The 20,398-nt window shown below is 36.9% G+C and overlaps 1 protein-coding gene across 1 annotated transcript in view; it reads right to left on the bottom strand.

Moving 5' to 3' along the window:
- The window catches only part of USH2A (usherin), a 391,128-nt gene that overhangs the window by 205,777 nt on the left and 164,953 nt on the right, over window positions 1-20,398 (bottom strand). The window contains exons 32-33 of the mRNA XM_075147080.1: window positions 12,346-12,459; window positions 9,831-9,992 (exon numbers count right to left, since the gene is read on the bottom strand). Of these exons, the coding sequence (XP_075003181.1) occupies window positions 9,831-9,992; window positions 12,346-12,459 (276 nt within the window). The remainder of the gene's footprint in view (window positions 1-9,830; window positions 9,993-12,345; window positions 12,460-20,398) is intronic.

Here is a 20,398-nt window from a genome sequence, read left to right on the forward strand (position 1 = left end):
TAGTTCCAAAGTTGAAGTCAGTATAAAATGCAACTTTCAGAAGGAATCTATTGACGTCCTGTACCAACATGGGTTACTTTCCACTACTGATAATTTCCTTCATTTTCTACATTTCTCCTAGAACAGACTCTGGAAATTTTCACCACTTATGCATCCTTTGTATGAACTCGCCCAATCTAGCCAGTGATCCTCGAAAGGTAAGCAATGAGGACCCAGAAGCTTTTAATAAGCCAGATTCTCTAGTCACCTCTGAATAACCTTTTCAACTGACTAACAGAGGGGATGCAAAGCTATTCATCCACGGTCCTAACAAGAAAGCTTTCAACTGTTGGCAGAGTTGTTTTAGCTGCCCCTACTATCTATTCAGCAGTGATTCCAACTCTAATTTATACCAACTAGGAAAATTTTAAAATAAAAATATTATAAATGTCCCTCAAGATATTTGTATAAAATTTTGTATATTTATGCACCTCTGTTGATGGAAACCACATATGCTCACAGAAAGAACATAGAACTTATTAATTGAATTGATTAAATCACAAATTAGAATTAGAAATTGCTAATGATGTATTTCCAGATACAGAACACAGGCAGTATATTATCACCAGTGTGAAAATTCACACTTTCCCACCTGATCACTTATTCTTTTACATGTGCAGACCTTCTGGAACACCACTCCTCACCAAAATGATTGAACAGCACCATTCTTAAATTAGAATTTCAGGTGCTTATTTACATGTAGCCATAAACATACCCAGACATGCAGAAAAAGAAATCAAGATATGCATACTGCAAATGTGACTTAAATGTGCCTCTGTAATAAAGGAACATGGTATATCCAAAGCAGTCATCACAGAAATAGTAATGATGCTTATCATCCACCTTTCCATTCATCTTAAGACCATGTGTCTAAGCCTTACTTAAAGCACACTAATCTGATCTTCTTCTTACATGTTTAGTTTTATGTTCACTTGAATATTTTTTAGCATGCACTAGTTAATTTCCCAGTAACATGTCACTTTAATGTATCACTATTTATACCATAAAAACCATGGAAAAGAAAGAAAGAAAAAAGAGAAAACCCCCAGCACCTTTAAAGTCCAACTACAATTTATGTAAAATGCTTCAATCAGAAATAGATTGTCATAAAAATACAATATTTCATGGAAGACTAGTGAAAAGCATGATGGAGTTCAGTACTGACTAAAAGGCTATTAAGCTTTATGTAAACAATTTAGGCAATCAGTGCAGAAACCTAGGTTAGATTTCTGGCAGTGATTCAACAGGAAAGGAAGTATCGTAGAATGCCTTTCATGCTTTTTGTGACATGATTTATGACTTGCATATGTTTTCACATAACTTAGGAGGACAGGGAAACAGATTTTGAAAATACAGGAATCTTCCTCCAATCACACAAACCATCAAATATTTTTAAAATCAAACTTATATCCAGCTATTTTATGGCCTTGTAACACAAAAGACATAGTAAGGAAGGTCTGGACTTCCAGTAACAGAAAAAGACATTAACTGGTGAAGCATTTTAGAGATGCAAGTTGAAAGGAAGTTGCTCAGATTTATTGAAATAACAAGTCTGAAACATATGCAAACATCAAAGGTTCCCTTTTTCATAAATTTGTCACATTATAGCTTTCTGTTTTTTCAATAAATAAAATATTGAAAATATTTAAGTAATGGTTAATGACTCAACACCCTCATGGCCATGCATTTAGTAAAACCAAGGAAAAGGGGAACACCCAGTTGGGATCCCTGCAGAAGTATTACTGTTACCTGCCTATACATTATCATCATTTATTAATATTCCACTAGTGTTAAAGGAAGGTTGGGACATATCGGGTATAGAGAGAAGGAGCTGTGTCAGTCAGAATAATTATCACAGGTGATAAACCAACACAATTGGTAATAGCAGCATGGAAGAAAATATCTACCTTAAAATAAATACACATCAAGTGTTTGGCAGTTCAGGAGACCAAATGGTCCTAAATGAGTAAGGATAAATACAAGCGTGTTTTCCAGGGCATAAGGAAAATCTCAGAGAGAAGCCTCATTATGCAGCTTGCAGTATCAAGAAGGCTGCCCCACTCTTTCCAAGTCTATTAAGTTAGAGCTAGGTGAGGTATATCCTTATGAATGGATATCAACAGATTCAAACAGAAGCAGCAGGTTTGGCCTTAGTCCATCTGGGCTAGAGGTGTCATATCTTTATTTACATGAGTCCACCATTACCTGAAACTAAGCACAAATGATTTACCAAGCATTTCAAAATGATCCTGCCAAAAACATCTCTCAGGAAAGTGGAGATGCTTTTCTTTATCTATAAACATATGATTTATAAGCTGAGCATAAAACCTTGCACAGTTTCTGACGTTTTCTAAAGCACTTAACAGAAGCGTGGTTGAATGAAATCTTAACTTAAACTATAAGCTCATGTGTCTGTTTTATCAGCAAAATTAAAACCAGAACAGAACCCACCAATAGCTTCAGGCAAACCACAATTACCAGCCATACTGCTGAAAATAAGATCCCACAAAAAGTATTTCAGACTATGAGCACAACATGTCCAAGAAAGCATATTCTAGTTCTTATAAATCTAAGGAGACCTCTCAATGTTTAATAGCAAACAGTGGTGACCACGTGACAACTGCTTACAAAGAGAAACTATATCACTTGATAGGGCCCTATATGAAGTTCTCACTGATGAAAGACAAAATGCAGAGAAACAGATTACGCCCTTTAGAAATCCCAGAGGAAGGTAGGCAAGACACACAAGATTGGGCCAGTTTGCCCAAGAGAGGTTCGCACAGCCAACATTACAACAAATTGATCTCAGAAAGTGGCAAAACAAGAATTTGCTGCTATCTAACTGCAGTAGGGTTGTCTTGGAGAAGACCTGCAAATTCACATGACAGTGCAAAACACCTCCAAGATGATAATGTGTGGACAATAAGCTCTGCTGCTTGCAAAAAAAGGGGGAAAAGAAAAGAAAAAAAAAAAGACTAAAAAAGGCTGTATTTAAATTTTACAAATGTGAACTCAACACACTGTTTTTTGAAGAGATCTCAGCATCTTCAAGTCTGCTGACCAATCTAGGTATCTGTGAAGGAGAAAATAAAGAACTAGAAGCCTATATATGTCTAATTCTGAGAACTAATTTTGAAGTAAGATCACAGGACAAAATAATCTGGGAGTTTTACATTTTTTAGTGGTTCTAATTCTTGTCATGGAATTTAGACAAGCCTGGAAATCAATGTTTTTCTTCTCTTTGTTTAAAAAACAGAGCCCAGAGCCAAAATATTTCCTATGCTGCCAGAAAGGAAATGAGGAAAAAAAGAACTCTCCCTGTTCTACAGCTATAAGCTCTGGAGAAGCTATTTGCTCCAGTTTGCATTGGTACATACAGAAGATTGGGAGGTACCAATCACTCTCATTTTATAATTTGTGTTGCATTTTAATTTTTAGAAAGCGGTATTCAAGCAACCTGAGAGCTCAGCAATTCCAGCAGGGTTAGCGTGAGTTCTCTCCTGGCTTGCTGTGTTACCCAAATCTGATCAAAGGACAAGGACTCCAGAAGCTTGTCCAGCTGTGGTTTTATAATGACACCATTAGGTTTTGCTCTATAATCAAGGTCCCTAAAAGTCTGTGTAGCTTCAGGCTTAATATCTGCGACAAGGTTAACTGAAATCTGCAGCAAGGATAACTACTTTAGCAGATTGTATCAGCAGGAAATATTTAAACACTATTTAAAAGGATTTTAAATAAGCAGATTTTATTTAACACTGCACTAATGCACTGCAACAGAAAATGATACAACAGAGCTGCTACAAATAAACATAATGCTTTTACCCTTACCCTACCTCCCTCCCTTCTAAATTCCCCAGATCTGTATTATTAAGTCCAATGAGTGTACCAGATCTTTGTCTGAAGCTGAAATACAGGAATGCCAGACTCAGACAGCCCATTTGCCCTTTGGTTTTGTGCCTGCTGAATCTGCATTCTGGGTCTGTGGAATTAATTACGATAGAACCGGTCACTGGCAATGTCAGTATTGCCAATTCAGGTGTATCAAATGTGCTTTCTTATATGCCTACAACTTTTAGAGGAAGGCAGCTTCCCCTGTAAGACTGGTGTACTCTGCCCTCTAGTGCTAGGTGCACCAATATATGTTTATTTAAATGCATTCTCAGGCTAGAATAAAGCCCGAAGCAGCAAGCATTCTTTATATGCCATCCTGGAAAACATGTTATTTCTTGTACACCTTATCAGCTGGATATGTTGCTAAACCAAATATAAGGGGCGGGCCTGGAACTGTAGTATGGTATTGCAAGACCCTATAATAAGAAAGAGACACTGGGGCATATCTCATTGGGTCACATGCAAGACATTTCAGATAACCAATTCTAACTGCGAAGAGGTGCAGACTAACTTTTCATTGCTCACAATGGTGTTAAATAAGTCTTTGCTTCACAAAAAAATGAGGAATTGTGACATTCAGAGTTACAACACGCACAAATCTAGCACTAAACATTGTACTGGATAGCAAACCGCTCTTTCCAAAACACTCTAGTGAAAGAACAGACTGGGTTCATTTGGTATTTATATGTATTTCACTGCAACCTAGAAGATGGGAAATGAACTCATACCAGAGAACTACAGAATTTTTCTATTGTTTGTCCTTTAAGGCAAAAGCTGCCTGTCATCTTTCAGCAGGACCTAAAACAAAGGAATGCAAATCATTAGGGTTGGAAATTGGTGTTTTTAAACATGGCTATAGCTAAAAACTGTATGAAAAGTAACCATGAGAACTACATCTTAAACCTAATATAATAAGTATTTTCTTCTCAGTGATTCAGCTTCTTGTAGTGATACATCTTATTGCAATTATCCTCTATGTACAATTCTGTGGATTTTCTTGTTCAAATTGTTTCACTTGGTAATTAGTACAATATTGATATTATGATGGATTTTGCTTTTACTATCATGATCTATCATTTAAAACAAGCAGTAGTAGTCATAGGGGTAAAAAGGACAAAAAACTTTGCCAATTTTTCACTAAAATGTAATAATTGTGCATGGCTGTGCATAGCCTGTAATTACTGTACTGTAAGTACTACTGGTTTAGAGCAACATTAAAAAAAAATACAGGTAGTAATTTGGGGTTCTCCCATTTTTTAAGTGCAGATATGCTAAGCCCTGTTTGCACAGATGTCAAACATCTGCCTCTTCCTCACAGAAAAACAAGGCTCCCATTCTATCCCGGTTTTGTAGGATCAACCTTTCCACACTCAGGTCAAGTAACAATTCGAATAAGCCAAAGCTTAGTTCATGCTCTTAGACAAAATTGTGAAGACAGCTCTTTCTCACAGTTTCCAAGGCTCTCCTTAATATTTTGCCCAGAAACCTGGTACAAAGCAGTCTGTCACAGTGTTTTAAACTCTTGGGCATGTAATTTAGGATAACTATACTCGTTTAACACAGTTGAGGATCTGCCCTTGTAACATAGTCGACAGGATCTCTTTTCTGAAAAACTGGAAACACTTCTTTCAGGTTGGCAGAGAAAAATAAGTTTCATACAGCTGAGTCTTAATAAGAATATCTTCCTTTTAAAGATTCATGAGGAGAACCATTAGATTCTGCTAGGAAAATTATATGAACACAATTGTTAACATTGTCAAGTATCTAGTGCTGCAGAAAATGCAGACGTACATCCTCAATGTCAAGCTCAGTGCAAAGACAGATTTATACATTTTTTGTTTTCTAAAGATATCTACAAAGTCATTGTCCTTTGTAAACATGTTAGGTAATGAACACCTTTTCTTAGTCCATCAAATGCTCAGCATTTAAGAATAAAAATATTTTGCTCTAATATTTTTTTCTAAAGTTTCTTCACAACAATAAGGTTTCCACCAAAACAAAACTTGGCACTTCGGTTACATCTGATCATTATTGTCTCTGGTTATACTATACTTTTCTGCATTTATTAGACCACCTTTCTGCTGGTAGTATTGGCACCACCAGCTCAGGCCACTGCAGTCTAATAATTTTCAGTATAAAACCCACCCTGTTTTCTCTTTCATTTAAGGCAGGTGGGAAATTTTTGAGACTAATTTAAAGAAAGGAGAAAACAAGAATGAATACCTTGCCTAAATTTAAAAATACGAAAAAAGAATTACATTAAGAAATCTCCACGTTTCAAAGTAGAAGCTTCAATTTTGCCTGTGAGTGTTTGGATAGGTGAAAGAAGCATATTTTTCTCTCCACAGGAAAAATCAACTCAAATTTTCCTAAAATAAAAAGCCTTCGTAAGATCAGTGTGTATATGTTAAGAGTTTTGAAGATAACTGTACAAGCTTCTCCATCTCCTTACAGCTGCTAGTCATCTCTACAGAACAGTAAGGTATGCAAGTTTGGAGTGCAGAATCCTATTGCGATTGCTTTCCTTAGCTGCAGCTGTTGGTCTTGGTTACAGGAGCTTCTGCACTCTCATGTAGAGGAACTGAAAGCATGAATACAGGGGCATGGATTCACACAGCCTAAATTCTACCTAGGATCCTGGACTGAGTATTTCTTCCTGGCTTGTCCCCACCCATTGGAGACATCAGGCTTTCACTGGAATTCAGGATGTCAAATAGCACCTAGATTGCATGAGGAAATAGTACCACGTAAGGCAAATGCATAAAGGTAGGAAGCAGAAAAATCGCAGACAGACCGTTAACAAAGGTGTTGCGGTATACAGGGGCTGGCTTCATTTCAGTGCTTGATTACTCACAACACAGAAACCGAATTTGTCAATATGGAGAACATATTTAAAGGCACTAATGGATGATGGATGCCTAATGGGTCCCCTTTTTCAATGTGGTAAAGTGTACATTTGCCATATGTGCTTTTAAAGTGTTTCCTTTTTAATTACAGCTCAACCCCTAGAGGAAACAAACACTTGAATTTTCATGAAAATCAATGAGTATTTCAAGCCCTCAACAACTGTCAAGATCAGAAACTAAGTTAACAATATATTTGCAATTATGGTGTTGAGAAGACATATCCCTCGTCAAGTTATGGATTAATTAGTATGGGCCTAAATTGATTGCACTTTCCATGGTCTGAAGCGAAAGTCAGTGAACTACTAATTTTTAGACAGAATTGATGCCTTCCTAAAAAGAAAGGTTTTAAAAAAACATTTCAATAGATACAGCACTTCAAAAAACACAGAGAGAATCTATGACTTTCTGGTATAGACTACTGGTCAGGAACTCAGTAGTATAGTTACTAAGTTAGGAAAATCATTTTGGTGAATGAATAGAAACAGATGCCAGAGACAATGAACTTTGTTTCTCTGTTTAGGGGCAATAGCATATTACGTTGAGGCAATAAGTCACCAATATCACTAGCATAAATGCTGAAAGGCAAAGCATAATAATATGGGAAAAGCCAAAAATGTAGGAAAGAGACATGTATAACACTGGAAACTCAAAAGCTGCAACTTTTCACTGTAAAACCATAACCCTTGCAAAAAAAGCCAACCAACCAACCAAAAAAAAAACAACAGAAAAAAGATTATTTTATACCTCTTTTACCTCTAGCCTACAAAGAAGAAAATCTTGGGCTCTGAAAGGAAGCAAAACCAGGTCAAATTAAAGATATATGCAGATCTAGGCAAGATCATGAATAAACCTGATTCAGAATGACTGGGATTTCTAGTGACCCAAATCCCAGCCTGCTGGCTCACGTCGCCTCTTCCCCCTCGGGCAGAATGAGAAACTGGCAGCTAAATAAAATGGATCCAAAGTAAACAGACTGATCTCTATGCCATGTTCAGAATGGTAGGCAAGAGTGGCTCTTGTGCTGTACTGCATAGGGCAACACAATCTGATTCAATAGCCTTCTCTTTTGAATAAGCAAGATTGTCTGTTCTCTTTATAGCTTATGTCTGCCTAAAAATTAATTGAAATCAAAGTTATTAAATGCTCAACAGGACCAAAAATATCAAAATTGCGAGAAAAATATAAATAAATAATTTCTAAGTAAAAGTAACAAGAGCTTCTCTAGGAAGCTTATGAACCAGATGACTTTTCCTTAGAGTAGTTTAGCTGAATGCATTCTGATGTATCATTCAAGATTTAGAGATAGAACATGAGGAAACAAGTCCTGGCCCTTTTTAATTAATCCTTTTCTATATTTTCGAAGAATAATTACAAAAGTTACTTGACCACAATTTCTATCAATAAGCATTCATTTTGGCTATGAGTCAGAATACAATCAGACATGAATCTAACAGCAGCTAAACCAAATATATTACGGTGAACATTTCCTCAAACGTTTTACATTGCTTGTCAATTTATAACCAGGTTGCAGATGAACACATCAGTAAAAGTACCTGTGATGAACTTTCAGTAATGATTTTAATAAGATTGGAAGCATAACTACTTGCACTTCAAAATTCTTAAGAATAGCGTTATGGTATGGCAATAAGAGATTAATGGAGATCTTGCAAAAAAAGATAAATGGCACTACAAGAATACCAGAAAACTGGGGGGATGGGGGCGAAATTAATTGAACCTATACTTTTGATAAATATTTATTTTTTTGCAGAAGAAAAATGCACACTAGTTTGAGCTGTCATTATGCTAACCTATATCCTATTTTTCATATTATTAGAAATACATAATGTGGTAGTTTATATTCAAAAATAAAACCAGAATGTATATACCTCATGTATTTATCCAGAAATACACTAAGGTTACTATGGTTACGAAAAATCCATTACCTTTGAATACAGAATGAAAAAGTTTGACTTAAAGTCTGCACTATTTATTATAGCGATCATCAACAGCCTTCAGGAGGTTCTCTAACTGGATTCATTTTTCAGTGTCAAAACTGACCCACCACACCAGTAGCTTATGGCCTGTGCAAGGCAAAGAAATTTGAACTATATGAATTTTTAAATACGTTTTATACTAACTCAAGATGCAGAAATGGCTTTGAATTTTAAGGCCTTACATTAAAAAGAAAGTAGGGTCTTGGTACCCTTTTTCCCCGAGTTGTCCGATATGAAATGCTTTATTTTCACTTGTACCTACTACCTTATACAAATTTTGATGGGTCCAGAATAGTGCTTATGCTGTGCTATGATACTTCTAGCTCAATATTTTGTTTTTTATTTTGTTTTTTGTTGTTTGAATAATGTCTGAACAAATAACTTGGATACTTCATTAAACTACACCAATTACATTAAAATAGGAAGTCAGATTACCATGCTTCACTGTACTGCCAAATAACAGTCATTTAGCTTCTATGCAATAGTTTAAGAGAACTGATATAACTTGGTTATTGTTACATTGCATAACTGTTATCAGAAGAAAATGGATTATTAGTTTATGCTTTTAACAAATGAAGTAAACAGGCTATTCGGGAAAACAACACAGTGTCTCTCTAATTAATATTTAAGAAAGACAGTAGAAAAAACTATTAAACCTGTACATAATATCTTGTCTTCAACAGCTTACAGTTTACTTGTTTTGAGAGCTAGATGGCACGAGATCAAAAGTTATAAAACCATTAAAAAGATGACTTGGGTCCTGTGAAAGAGGACAACACAGCACAAGATTTAGCTACACCATAGTGACATTAATTTCTGAGTCCCAACAGAGAGTTCTATGAAAGATTCTTCAAAAATGGAACCCTTCAGGGTTTAAAGTTCATCCAGCCCATTTTAAAATTATTTTTCTTTTCCTCTGAAATAGGAAGGGGTCAGTCATATAATTATTCATAGCAACTATGAGATACCCATCTGACATGTTACCTAGCAGAGAACTCACCTTTTACAACATGTTTAGTTCCATTTCCAAAGTAAATTGGTACTCCATTCATATATAAAGTATATTGTGTAATAATACCATTTGGTGTTTTGGGTGGACTCCAACTCATCAGCAGGAACGTGGGAAAAGATATTGCTGTGGGTGATTGCACATCTTCAGGGGCTGGTGAAAAAAATGTATAATATTATATTCTATTTCCACAAATAAAAATAATTTCAGTGAGCGGCTACTAGCAGAATGATTTTTGGTAAAATTGAAATTTCAGAAGAGATTTTATGCTTGCAACATTCCAGCACTTTTAGAACTCTCCTATTACATGTGAGGTTTCCTAGCCAAACAAACTTCTATGAAAGACAAGGGTATACTCTTTGCTTTTTAGGAGAATAATTATGCTCATATAACTTTATGTTTCCAGCTTGATAACACTGAGCAAGGGGAGGGGTACACAATTTTACTACAGCCCTTTTTTTAATACAAATTATTTTCTCTTCCTTCATGCTTTTTTTCCTAACTACAAAGTGATCATTCTTTCTAATCACAAATGCAGATGCTGTATTCTTAGGCACTACCCCTTATTTCAGACTTTTCATAATTCAGTACACTTAGTAATGTTTGTTTAGCGTAGATTTTATGTATATAATATACTGGAAGTTGGCAATGGATAATAATTTAAAGGCTGAGTTCTCTCGCTGTTCCAATGAGTTATATGCTAGAAGCACAAGCAATCCCACTGAATATCGCAAGGGGAGCAGAACTTGGGCCTTAGTCTGGGAGGAATATCTTGTAATTTACAAGCTCTGTGCTAGCAATTTAAAACAATAACTAGCAGTGGCTGGCAATGTGAAAACAATATAAAGTAATGAATGTTTCAATAGGGAAACAGGGATAGCTGGAGGGTGTGATATGGAGTCTGTCTTCTGTATCATCAATTTATTGTTACTAAGAGCATGCAACAAGAGCGTCCAAAAATAGAAACTCCACACATTGACTTTTTGTTCAATTCTTCTGAGGGATAAAACACATGTTTCGCTATGGCTTTATTTGATCTCGGGGCGGGGGGGGAGAGGAATCTATTCTTGCCTAAACCTTTCCAATATGACAGCACATCTGAAAACAGTGGATGTTTTTCTCAAACACGTGTAAGAATTCCTGCTTTATTCACTAAGCTGAGAAAATAAGACATAAACAATTTATTTTTTAATTACTGTACTACACCAGAAAGAAATATACAATACTGTATTTCATGTTCACGTCACGGGGTCCATTAACTATTTGGCTGTCAGAGGCTACACCCTTTCATGGATAATGCCACCAAACGTTAGAACTTCCAAGAGGCGATAATTGGATTTTGATTTGATTGGTACTGCTGGCAGTTGCTAACATGTTCACATCAAAACGCTGTTCTAGTAATGTTAGACCGCAATCTTCAGGACTGTCCTTATCAGGACAACGGCTTGCATGACTACCTGCTTTGGCAGCAGTTCAACACTCCAGCATTCTTTTAATCATTATGGTTGTAATTCACATAACCTTATGCTAAAATTTTGTTTGTTTTATTGGTACTCTGTTACTACCTAGTTTACATGAAAAGATAAAACAAAGAACTGTGGGAGGGAGGGAATTTTGAAAACTACTCCACATCATGGAAGATTAACTACTGTCCTATAAATACATGTCAAGTCTTCATTATTCTACTGGTGTAAATTTGGAGTAACTAATGATTTTAACCGGATTAACATGGCTTTAGGGTGATAGAACCAGGAGATGTGGACTTTATGTTTAACTGAGAATGGAGTTAGATATGTCACAGATATTTTGGGAGCATTTGCTCCAGTAATTGATGTGTATTTCTTATCAGCCTCGTGTCTAAAGTCAGAACTGTAATGTATTTTCTCTTTCCTCCTGCTCTAGTTCTTAATGTAAGCATAGAAAACATTAATTTACACTCACAACCTTTAAGATTGAGCACAACAACATGTAAAAGTGTTTAGAAAAAAAAGGGAAAATCTGAGCAATGATAAATAAATAACTCAATTGGCATTTGGAGGTTTCATCACACTGAAATAATTGTTGCCTATTGCTGGTGTTTAGCAGTTAAAAGAAACCATGGAAATCAACCGTTTGATTCTCAATTTCATACTGTGCCATACAATCAATTCTTTTTAGTCAGACTGTCTCTAGATTTACTTCTGAGCCATAGTAAAATGAGGAAGCTTTCATTAATCTTTCAGATGCTTCATATTAATGACAAGGCTCTTGCATGAACAATGTAACAGCAATTAAAAAGCCCATTAATCTGCATTACAGCTATTAAAGATGCATGTCATTAAAGGGTATGGAGTTTGATTCATTTTCGCACCCCCCCAAAAAATGGAGCAATTATGGTCTGGCAATGCACTTTGTCATCAAATTAGGTTGGGGTTTTCCAGCAAATGGCTTTGCAGCATTTAGCTCTTCTCCTGTTTTATTATTCATGACTGAAATGTGGAAGTCAAGACCTTTGAAATTACTTTACCTTCTTGTGGAGTGGAGATGTTCAATGCATGCAAGCTCTCAGTACAGCCAGCCAAAGTGCAAGCAGTTAGGGTTACAGCATAGTTTGTGAAGGGATGCAAGCCTGTCAATATGCCTGCAATAGAAGAAAGCAAGGTGTTACGCATGTACAGTGTACAGACTGATTACATACATACACAGACAGAAGTAAAAAACTAAAGTTTTCTCTTACAGGCTTCCACTGTTACAGGCGGAAAAGAAAAATGATTTTAAGGTTTCATTCCTATTTTATGCCATGACTTAAATTTTGCAAAATAAATTGAGAGTAAATGGTATTTTATTCCATTCTTAATACTAATGAGGCAGCTAAGTTTCTTTAGTTATGCTCACTATAACAGATACTACTTCAAGATTGAGGTGTATATTTTAATATAACAATGACAATAAAGGAGGGTTTTTTCCCTAGTTCCTGCCTCATACAGTTTTTTCAGTTATTCATTTTGTTTTTCCAAGGAATTTTCACTGTCTCCTAGAACAAAATTTTTTTAATGTTTCCTCTCCTAATGTTGCCCCTATTCATCCATAAACTGAAATCTCTTTTTCATATGAAACATCCCACTTGTGTTCCATTACTTCAGTGGCAGCATATAGACCGTATATTTGCTATACTACTACAGTAACATAATTTAGGTGACACAGTGCCCAAGGGTTTACAAGAAAAAAAGATCTGTAATCTTATGCTTTTTCAGGTCCTGCTTATGTTAGTGAAGAGAAGTTGCTAGATTCCCACATACTGATCAGCTCTTTGTCGTAGCGAATGCAACAAATCACTGCTTATCACTTCAGGAAGTTACACAATATTTTGAACTGCAATATACAGAAGGACTACATGGAAAAAAATGTAGTTTACAGTCATTTTCAGAAACAACAGCAGTTCCCATTTCAAAGTAGGTCCGACAATAGATGGAATGAAAATGCAGTAGTAATTAAAAGAAGGCCAATTCATGTCAAGTTTTATTTCAAACCATGTTCTCATCTCGACTCTCACAGCTTTTAGTGAAATCAATGGGGTGTTTCATCAAAAAAACCTAAAATTTGTAGCAAACTATGTTTTTTCGGCACTGTCCGACACCAGGATTTTGCAAAGCAGCTTCAAAAACCACAGTACCTCAGAAAACCATAATTCTTGGTCAAATGTCCCACAGTACAATAAGACTAAAAACCCCCTCAGCATTACGTGTACACAAACAGGTAGAAGAAATTAGTCCTTATTATTACTCTTCATTGAGCTGCTATATATAATGCACCATAACTTTGGGTTTCATTAAAAAAATGCCTTTTTTCCTCCACATAAGCCTTTTATAGTCACAAAAAGGGCCTGGAGAATTTGATGCTGGAAGTTAACAGTTACAGCATAAATATATTATTTTCTGAGTGGGACAATCAAAGTCTGTGAATGTTTATATTGTGTTTACTAATAGGTGTGTTCACATGCAAAATATGAGATTCGCTTTCACTGAATTAGTAATGTTTGTGTCTTTTCTTGTAATTAATCCAAAAACTTCAAAGGTTGGCATTGCAATGATCTTTCTATTTGAGTTCTCTGAGGTCCAATTCTACTCGTACACACAAAGAGATATTCAGAAGTAATCACATTTACTTCAGAGTAGTGTTAAACTAAAACCAGTTGATCAGAATCTGCTCTCTCTGGTTATAGTTTTGATTTTGCAAATCCCCAGTTAATAGTGGAAAGCTGTACTGCCATCTTACTATCTAATGTAAATGCAACAGGAAAGAAAAAGAACGTTTTGTCAGCCACCACCCAAGCAAATGTGCCTGTAATCTTTCTGTGATGGAAGGCAAATATTTTTAAGAGCATTCAGAAAGCAGAAAACAGAAAATAATGATGTTTTAAAGCATTACTATCCCTGTAAAGCAGGAATATTGGAATCTACGGTAAATTCTTCAGCACAGAAATTTCATCAGTCAAAAACCATCTTTTTTTCATAAGACTTAGTACAAAGCACTTATTTCATAGAACATAGAGGGTTAAACATGGGAAAGTATAAAAGGTACTATTGGAATTACCTTCAGCAAATAAACACATGCAGAAACCAAATCCTCTAACTGTGACATTTGCAAGTTCTCGGTCAAGAGGAGTATGGTTAGTGTATATGCCATCTCTCTATTCACTCTGCTGTGCTTTAGGAAGCAATTTAGTTTTATTTGTACATTTAGCACTTGTAGCATTCTTTTCTTATGAAGCAGTGAATTAATGCTCCTTGCATTTCCTGATGGAAGACATTCTGTGGGGTCACCAATGGCTTCAGGCACTGAGAGCTGCAGTAGCACATATCCAGAAAGATGCCCATAGCGGTTGGATTGGGTTGTTTGGTTTACTTTTGACAAAGTAGAAAGGTTTTATATAAAGCACCTGCAGTGCAACAGAGTGTACATTGCACAGGTAAGTTTGTGAAGGGCAGTGTGAATTTGAAAAAAAAAAACCGAAAACAAATAAACCCTTTTGCCACAGAAAGTTTATGTTAAAAAAAATATTCAGCAAAGGCATCAACTTAGAAAATAATTTGTTGATTTCCTAATTAACATTTTTCCTTCACATGTAGTCTTGCATTATTTTCTTTCAACAAAGAAACAGATGTGCTGCATAGGTAGGCAATAGAAAGTGCACAGATTTTATTTACATACTTCAGCAAACTACTTTTTTTCTCAGCTGCCAACCTATCTGTTTGGCCAGCATCCACTGTAATCTGTTCTCCTTCATTATGTTAATCTGTGGGCGGAAAGATTTCTGTCATCTTCAAATCGCTTGTACAGCAATGGTAAACACCTTGGCCTGTCTGTAATTGGACAGGTGTCTGCATTGGTGTCACCCGGCTTTTAATTCAATTAAAGAACTGGCTGCTCTGCTCTCATTACCCACTCATTTCCTCTGCACTTTTAGTCAGTCAGTGAAATTTACACTCAGTGTCTGACTATCTTAGAGTACAAAGTCAGCAGTCCCATAGCAAAGATCATCACTGATACACGTGAATTAATTTATAGCACAGCAAAATAAATCTTGCAATAAAAAATAGCCTATGAAGTTGGTTGACAGCTTTTAAAAAACTTTCCCTAACTCCTCAATTATCATAGTCTCAGACTGGCATCTCTTGTCTATACCAAATAATTGCTGATCTGATAAGAGTCCATCAGGCTTTCCAAGACAGGATGCTAACAAAGCAAAATTTGGCCGCAACCACGCTTGCATATATTCTATTAATGTTAACAGGAGAGGGGTAGATAAATTGTCACTTTGATCAGGAGGTAGAATTAGAGGCATCATCAATATTTAAGAAGAGGGTCAGCCTCCCACATTTGGGATATGAGTCCCATTCATTCAGCCTGCCACTACAGAGCAACTGAATACATCTAGACTTAAAATTTACATCATAGACTACGTTCCAAGCCTTAAAATCCACATGGGGAATCAGAGACAGTAAATCATTCTAACACACCACTCCTATCTGCCCACTCAAAGAACCTTTGGAAATAAATTAAAGTTCTAACACAGACATTTTGACACAGTGACCCCATGAAACTGAATAATGTCATTTGTTAAATATGAATGTAAAGTTAACAGTCTAAAAGAGTGATCTGGAATCACACCTAGAACATTAAGCCCACTTTATATGCAAAACTAGTATTTAATTTTCTATACTTTTATTTAAATGATCTTTAATTATTTGCAATATTTAAAGTTGAGGTTTAGAGTTGTGTCAGAGAGAAAACGCTAGGTTCATTCTTGCAGATAAGGGATAAAAACATTGACATGGACAGTAGAAAAGGGTCAACGATGAATTTATGGTAAAATGGATGCGTGGACTAGTCAGAGTTAGTTGCATCTTTATATCCACTCCATTCATAATTCTAAGGCATACAGTACATAATAATATTAAATATCCAGCTTCTTCCTTTCACTTCTTCATAAACCAGACATTTCTTTTGTTCAGTACATCTAAAAGGTAGGTCTCGTATATTTAGGTAGCTCAGCAAGATTCCACAGTATTCTGGCAGATTTTGAGTGGAAAAATAGTACTTCTCATTAAGGAAAAAGTTTTATCACTAAGGTATGAGGGCTAATATTCTGTTCACAAACACTGAAAAATAAATTCAAAGGCAATTATAGTATTTTAGCAATTTCCTCATCCAGTTAAAAGACTTTTATGAAAGCAGCTGCTTCACTGTTCCAATCTGTCATTCTGCTTTTTCAGAAAGTTGCTTCAAAACACCACCAGGTCTTCAGAGCTGAAAAGACACTCTTGCTTATGGTAACTTACAGAGCTTTTACTCTGCATAATGAATTGGTTAAACAAATATAAATTGAGGTGAGTTTTTTAAAATACATTTATGGAAGGAGCCTTCCCATAAAAACAAAACTAAACCCACTCGCCCACACACACAACTCACAAAAAAGCTATTTAATCTTACAGATGTAACACAAATACTAAAGTTCTTTTCCTCACTTCCACAAAAAAATGCACTCAGCTAAGATGGTGGAAGAGTACAATTTTGCAAGGCTAGTTCAATTTTTTTTTTTTTACAGGTAAATTTAACTAATTGTAATTATAACCAGGCATTGCTTTCATATGCAGTCTGAAAACTCAGCTCTGCTACTGAATATTAAGATTCCCAAAGTCAGCCACAGAGCTTACCCACACAAATTCCATTTGTTTCACAAGCTGAGTGTATTTTTTGCCAAAGGGACTTTTCCTTGCCAGATTTTTTCATTGTTTCCTCCCTAACACCGTACTTCATAAGGACTTATTTTGAAATACACATATTGCAATTGAAAGAACACTTGACCTTACAGATTTACCTTAATTCTTGTTTAAGCTCTTAAAAAAAAAATTACCAGATCTCCCCTCCCCAAACCTAAAGACTTTTTAGCCAACTTGAATGCCTGAGGTCATACAGCATCTGTCTAACAAAGTCACTTGTGTGTCGAGATGCATCATTGCCACAGTACAGTTAATCATAGTCCACTGACCAGAAAAGGAAGTCTTCAACTGACTTTGTGTTTTCGACAGATTGTAGCAAAAACTGTTTAAGTACATGCGTCTTCTGCATATGCATTTCTGGACTGAAAGCCTGTGTACATCAATCTGTCGCATACATCTGCATTTTTAAAGCATCTTCTACCATAAGGATAGTATGAGTCACAAAATTTTGAAGAATTATTGAACAAGAGGGCACCTGTTCCAACTCTTTGGCTTATAAGAACAAAAAAAGGTTCACTTTAGTTACTGGATTTCTGTGGCTTGGAAGACCCTTTTTTTCCCAACAGAAAAATTTCATAATCCACCATACACAAGCTCCACTTGGCCTTGAAGATGCAATTTGCAATTCAGGTTGCAGTGGTTCAAGGAAACCTGTTTCGTTCCCCATAACACAGTGCAACCCTCTGGCTGCTTTAATTTGCAGAAAACCTTAGCCCAACAGCGTAATTTTGCACCAAGAGTCAATTAACCACAGAGAGTATTGATTCTGTAATATCTATCACTATGTTACTCTTGATCCTTCCAGATAACTTTGTCATTATTCATTTTCTGCAGGGTGATTAATTTTAAAAGTTTGCAGAGAGAGAAAGACAGACTGTTAACTTTTATGCAAACTTTTTTATGAGTCTGTCTGTAAAGAACATATTAATAATCCTTTCCGTCCTCACAAACATTAAGAAGTTGATTTCTTTTTATTAATAAAAGTATTGGTATGTAGCTAAGAGTTGATGTAATTTTGATAGAATGTTCAGGTGTATTTAATCAGACAATTTACATTTCATATGAATAAATTTATACAACAGCATTGGACTGTAAACAAGATTCATTTAGGTCTAAACTCAATCAAGTTAGAACCTTAATATTGCAGAATATTAATATCATTTATGTTTTAGAATACATATATGGAAAAATATGCTGCTAGTCTGCTAAAGCCATTTAAATGAAAGGGGATACGAACCTACATTCTGCCGCTCTGATTTAGAGTAATTAGGAGCTCAAGCACCGCCTGACAACTCACAGAAACCTAATGGGCATAGACAGATCTATTGGCTACCCTACGTTGCATTAGCTGCCGCAGTCAAACAGGGGTCTGAGCAGGGGCTGAGGTGCAGCTTCTGGTATACTCCTTCAGCTCCTCCCACCGAGAGAGGTGGGCGTACATGTGGGCAAGAGAGATGGAGAGACCAAATCTCCTTAAAACACCCACAGGGACAAAACAGGCCAACAACGAGCATCGCAGCCCTCAAGACAAGGGTCTTGATACACGATACCCCTTTTTGTCAGAAGGGCGCATACAGCCTTCCAGATCTCGGACACCATGGCATGGCACTGTAAAGCACATACCGTGGTTCTTCCAGCTATGGGAAATATTTAGATGTTTTCCGTCATCTATCTGTGCTTTCCACCAATGGTTCTTCTACAAAATGATGATAAAGAGAAATAATTTACCTGAAAATGACAATCATTCTTGTATTTAAGCATGGTTCAAGCACCTGATGAAGCAGCTCTTGAAAACCATATTTTCAATACAAAGTTTGGGCTTTATTACTTTAAACATTCTGTCAGATTTTAGTTTTAAATAAACACAATCTAAATATACCAAACCTGGTTAGTACGTTGTGATTCTTTGTATCTTCATGAAATGTTTTAGAATGTTAGAAATTTGTTCCAACTTGGAGTATGGATTTAGGAGTTCTGCTAGTGCTCTGGCCCTGCATATATTTACATTAGTTGGTCTGCTATTCTTCTCTGCAAATTTACAAAAATCTCATTAACTGCAGCATAGGAGTGTTTTGAGTGTAAAATATTTGAGCAAATCAAGAGCTTTCAAGTAAATTCAAGTGCGTGAAAGTAATATCCAAGTAATTCATTAATGATTTCACGTGGCAAAATACCTGGCCGTGGTAAATTGCTTATGGGCCCCGTGTAGATCAAAGTACCCCGAAGAAAGCATTTTCTAAGAGCCACCACAGACAGCAAACTCTCATTTTAGGCTCACCCCACCGGTGCAGGCACGTTGGCCGACCTCGGCTCCCAGCCTGTGGGGAGCAGCCGGCCCCCGCTACCCCCATCTTGCGGGGCCCCGAGCGGCGCTCTGTGGCCTGGCCCTGGGGCTGCCCCGCGCAGGCCCTGCGACTCCCAAACCCCGTCGGAGGCGGTGGTCAGGGCGCAGAGGCCGGTCACAGGGGCCGCAGGCTGCTTCGGCAGCGCCTGCTCGGGCCTGGCAGAGCTCCCCCTGAGAGGGAGAACCTCTCAGCTGGCGGCGTTTCTCTGAGCGCGGGCGTTTGCCAGTCAGGCAGCGAGCTTCCCCAGCCCTGCGGCCCCGCCGGGGAGCCCAGGCCTATCAGTCACTGGCAGGAGGTCCCATCTCCTCTTCTGAGAGACTCCCTAGCTAGAGCGCTTTCAAAGCCCAGGCGCAGTCGAGCCACTTTGATTAACCATATTAAATCATTAAATTAACTTTTCCTGAGATATTCATCTGCCGAGCATAAAAGACTAAAAGGTGAAAAGTAATTATAAACACGTGTCAAGGGAAGGAGGGAACATTCACAGGGCGTTCAGAGGGGAAGCCGTCGACAACAATTTTCTCATTATCACACGTGCAGCCACAACTTCAGCACTTGGCTATTGCGGCAATGACACAGGCAGGATGAACTGCAAAAAACATACAAAATTAAAAGAGGAATCTGTAATAGGAATACCAAACCTTTGTCAATTCTTTTGCAGCATATTTTTTTTAAATATTATTTGCAGCTTTTGCTAGCCTTCTTCACTGCCCGTAATTGGGAACTGATAAAATTTAGAGGCTTGTGGATCTCCTGAATTCTACAATGAGAGCAATCTGAATTATAACATCTTTTTCTCCTATGTGCTTGACAAGAGAAGCGTCAGAGGATTGTGATAAGTGGCACAAAATCTGGTTAGAGGCAAGACAGCTGCGGTGTACCCCAGGGGTTGATACTGGGGCCAATACTGTTCAACATCTTCGTTAATGAGCTCGATGATGGGGGAAGTGTG

Source organism: Calonectris borealis, chromosome 3 (assembly GCF_964195595.1).
Source record: "Calonectris borealis chromosome 3, bCalBor7.hap1.2, whole genome shotgun sequence".
Classification (NCBI taxonomy): domain Eukaryota; kingdom Metazoa; phylum Chordata; class Aves; order Procellariiformes; family Procellariidae; genus Calonectris; species Calonectris borealis.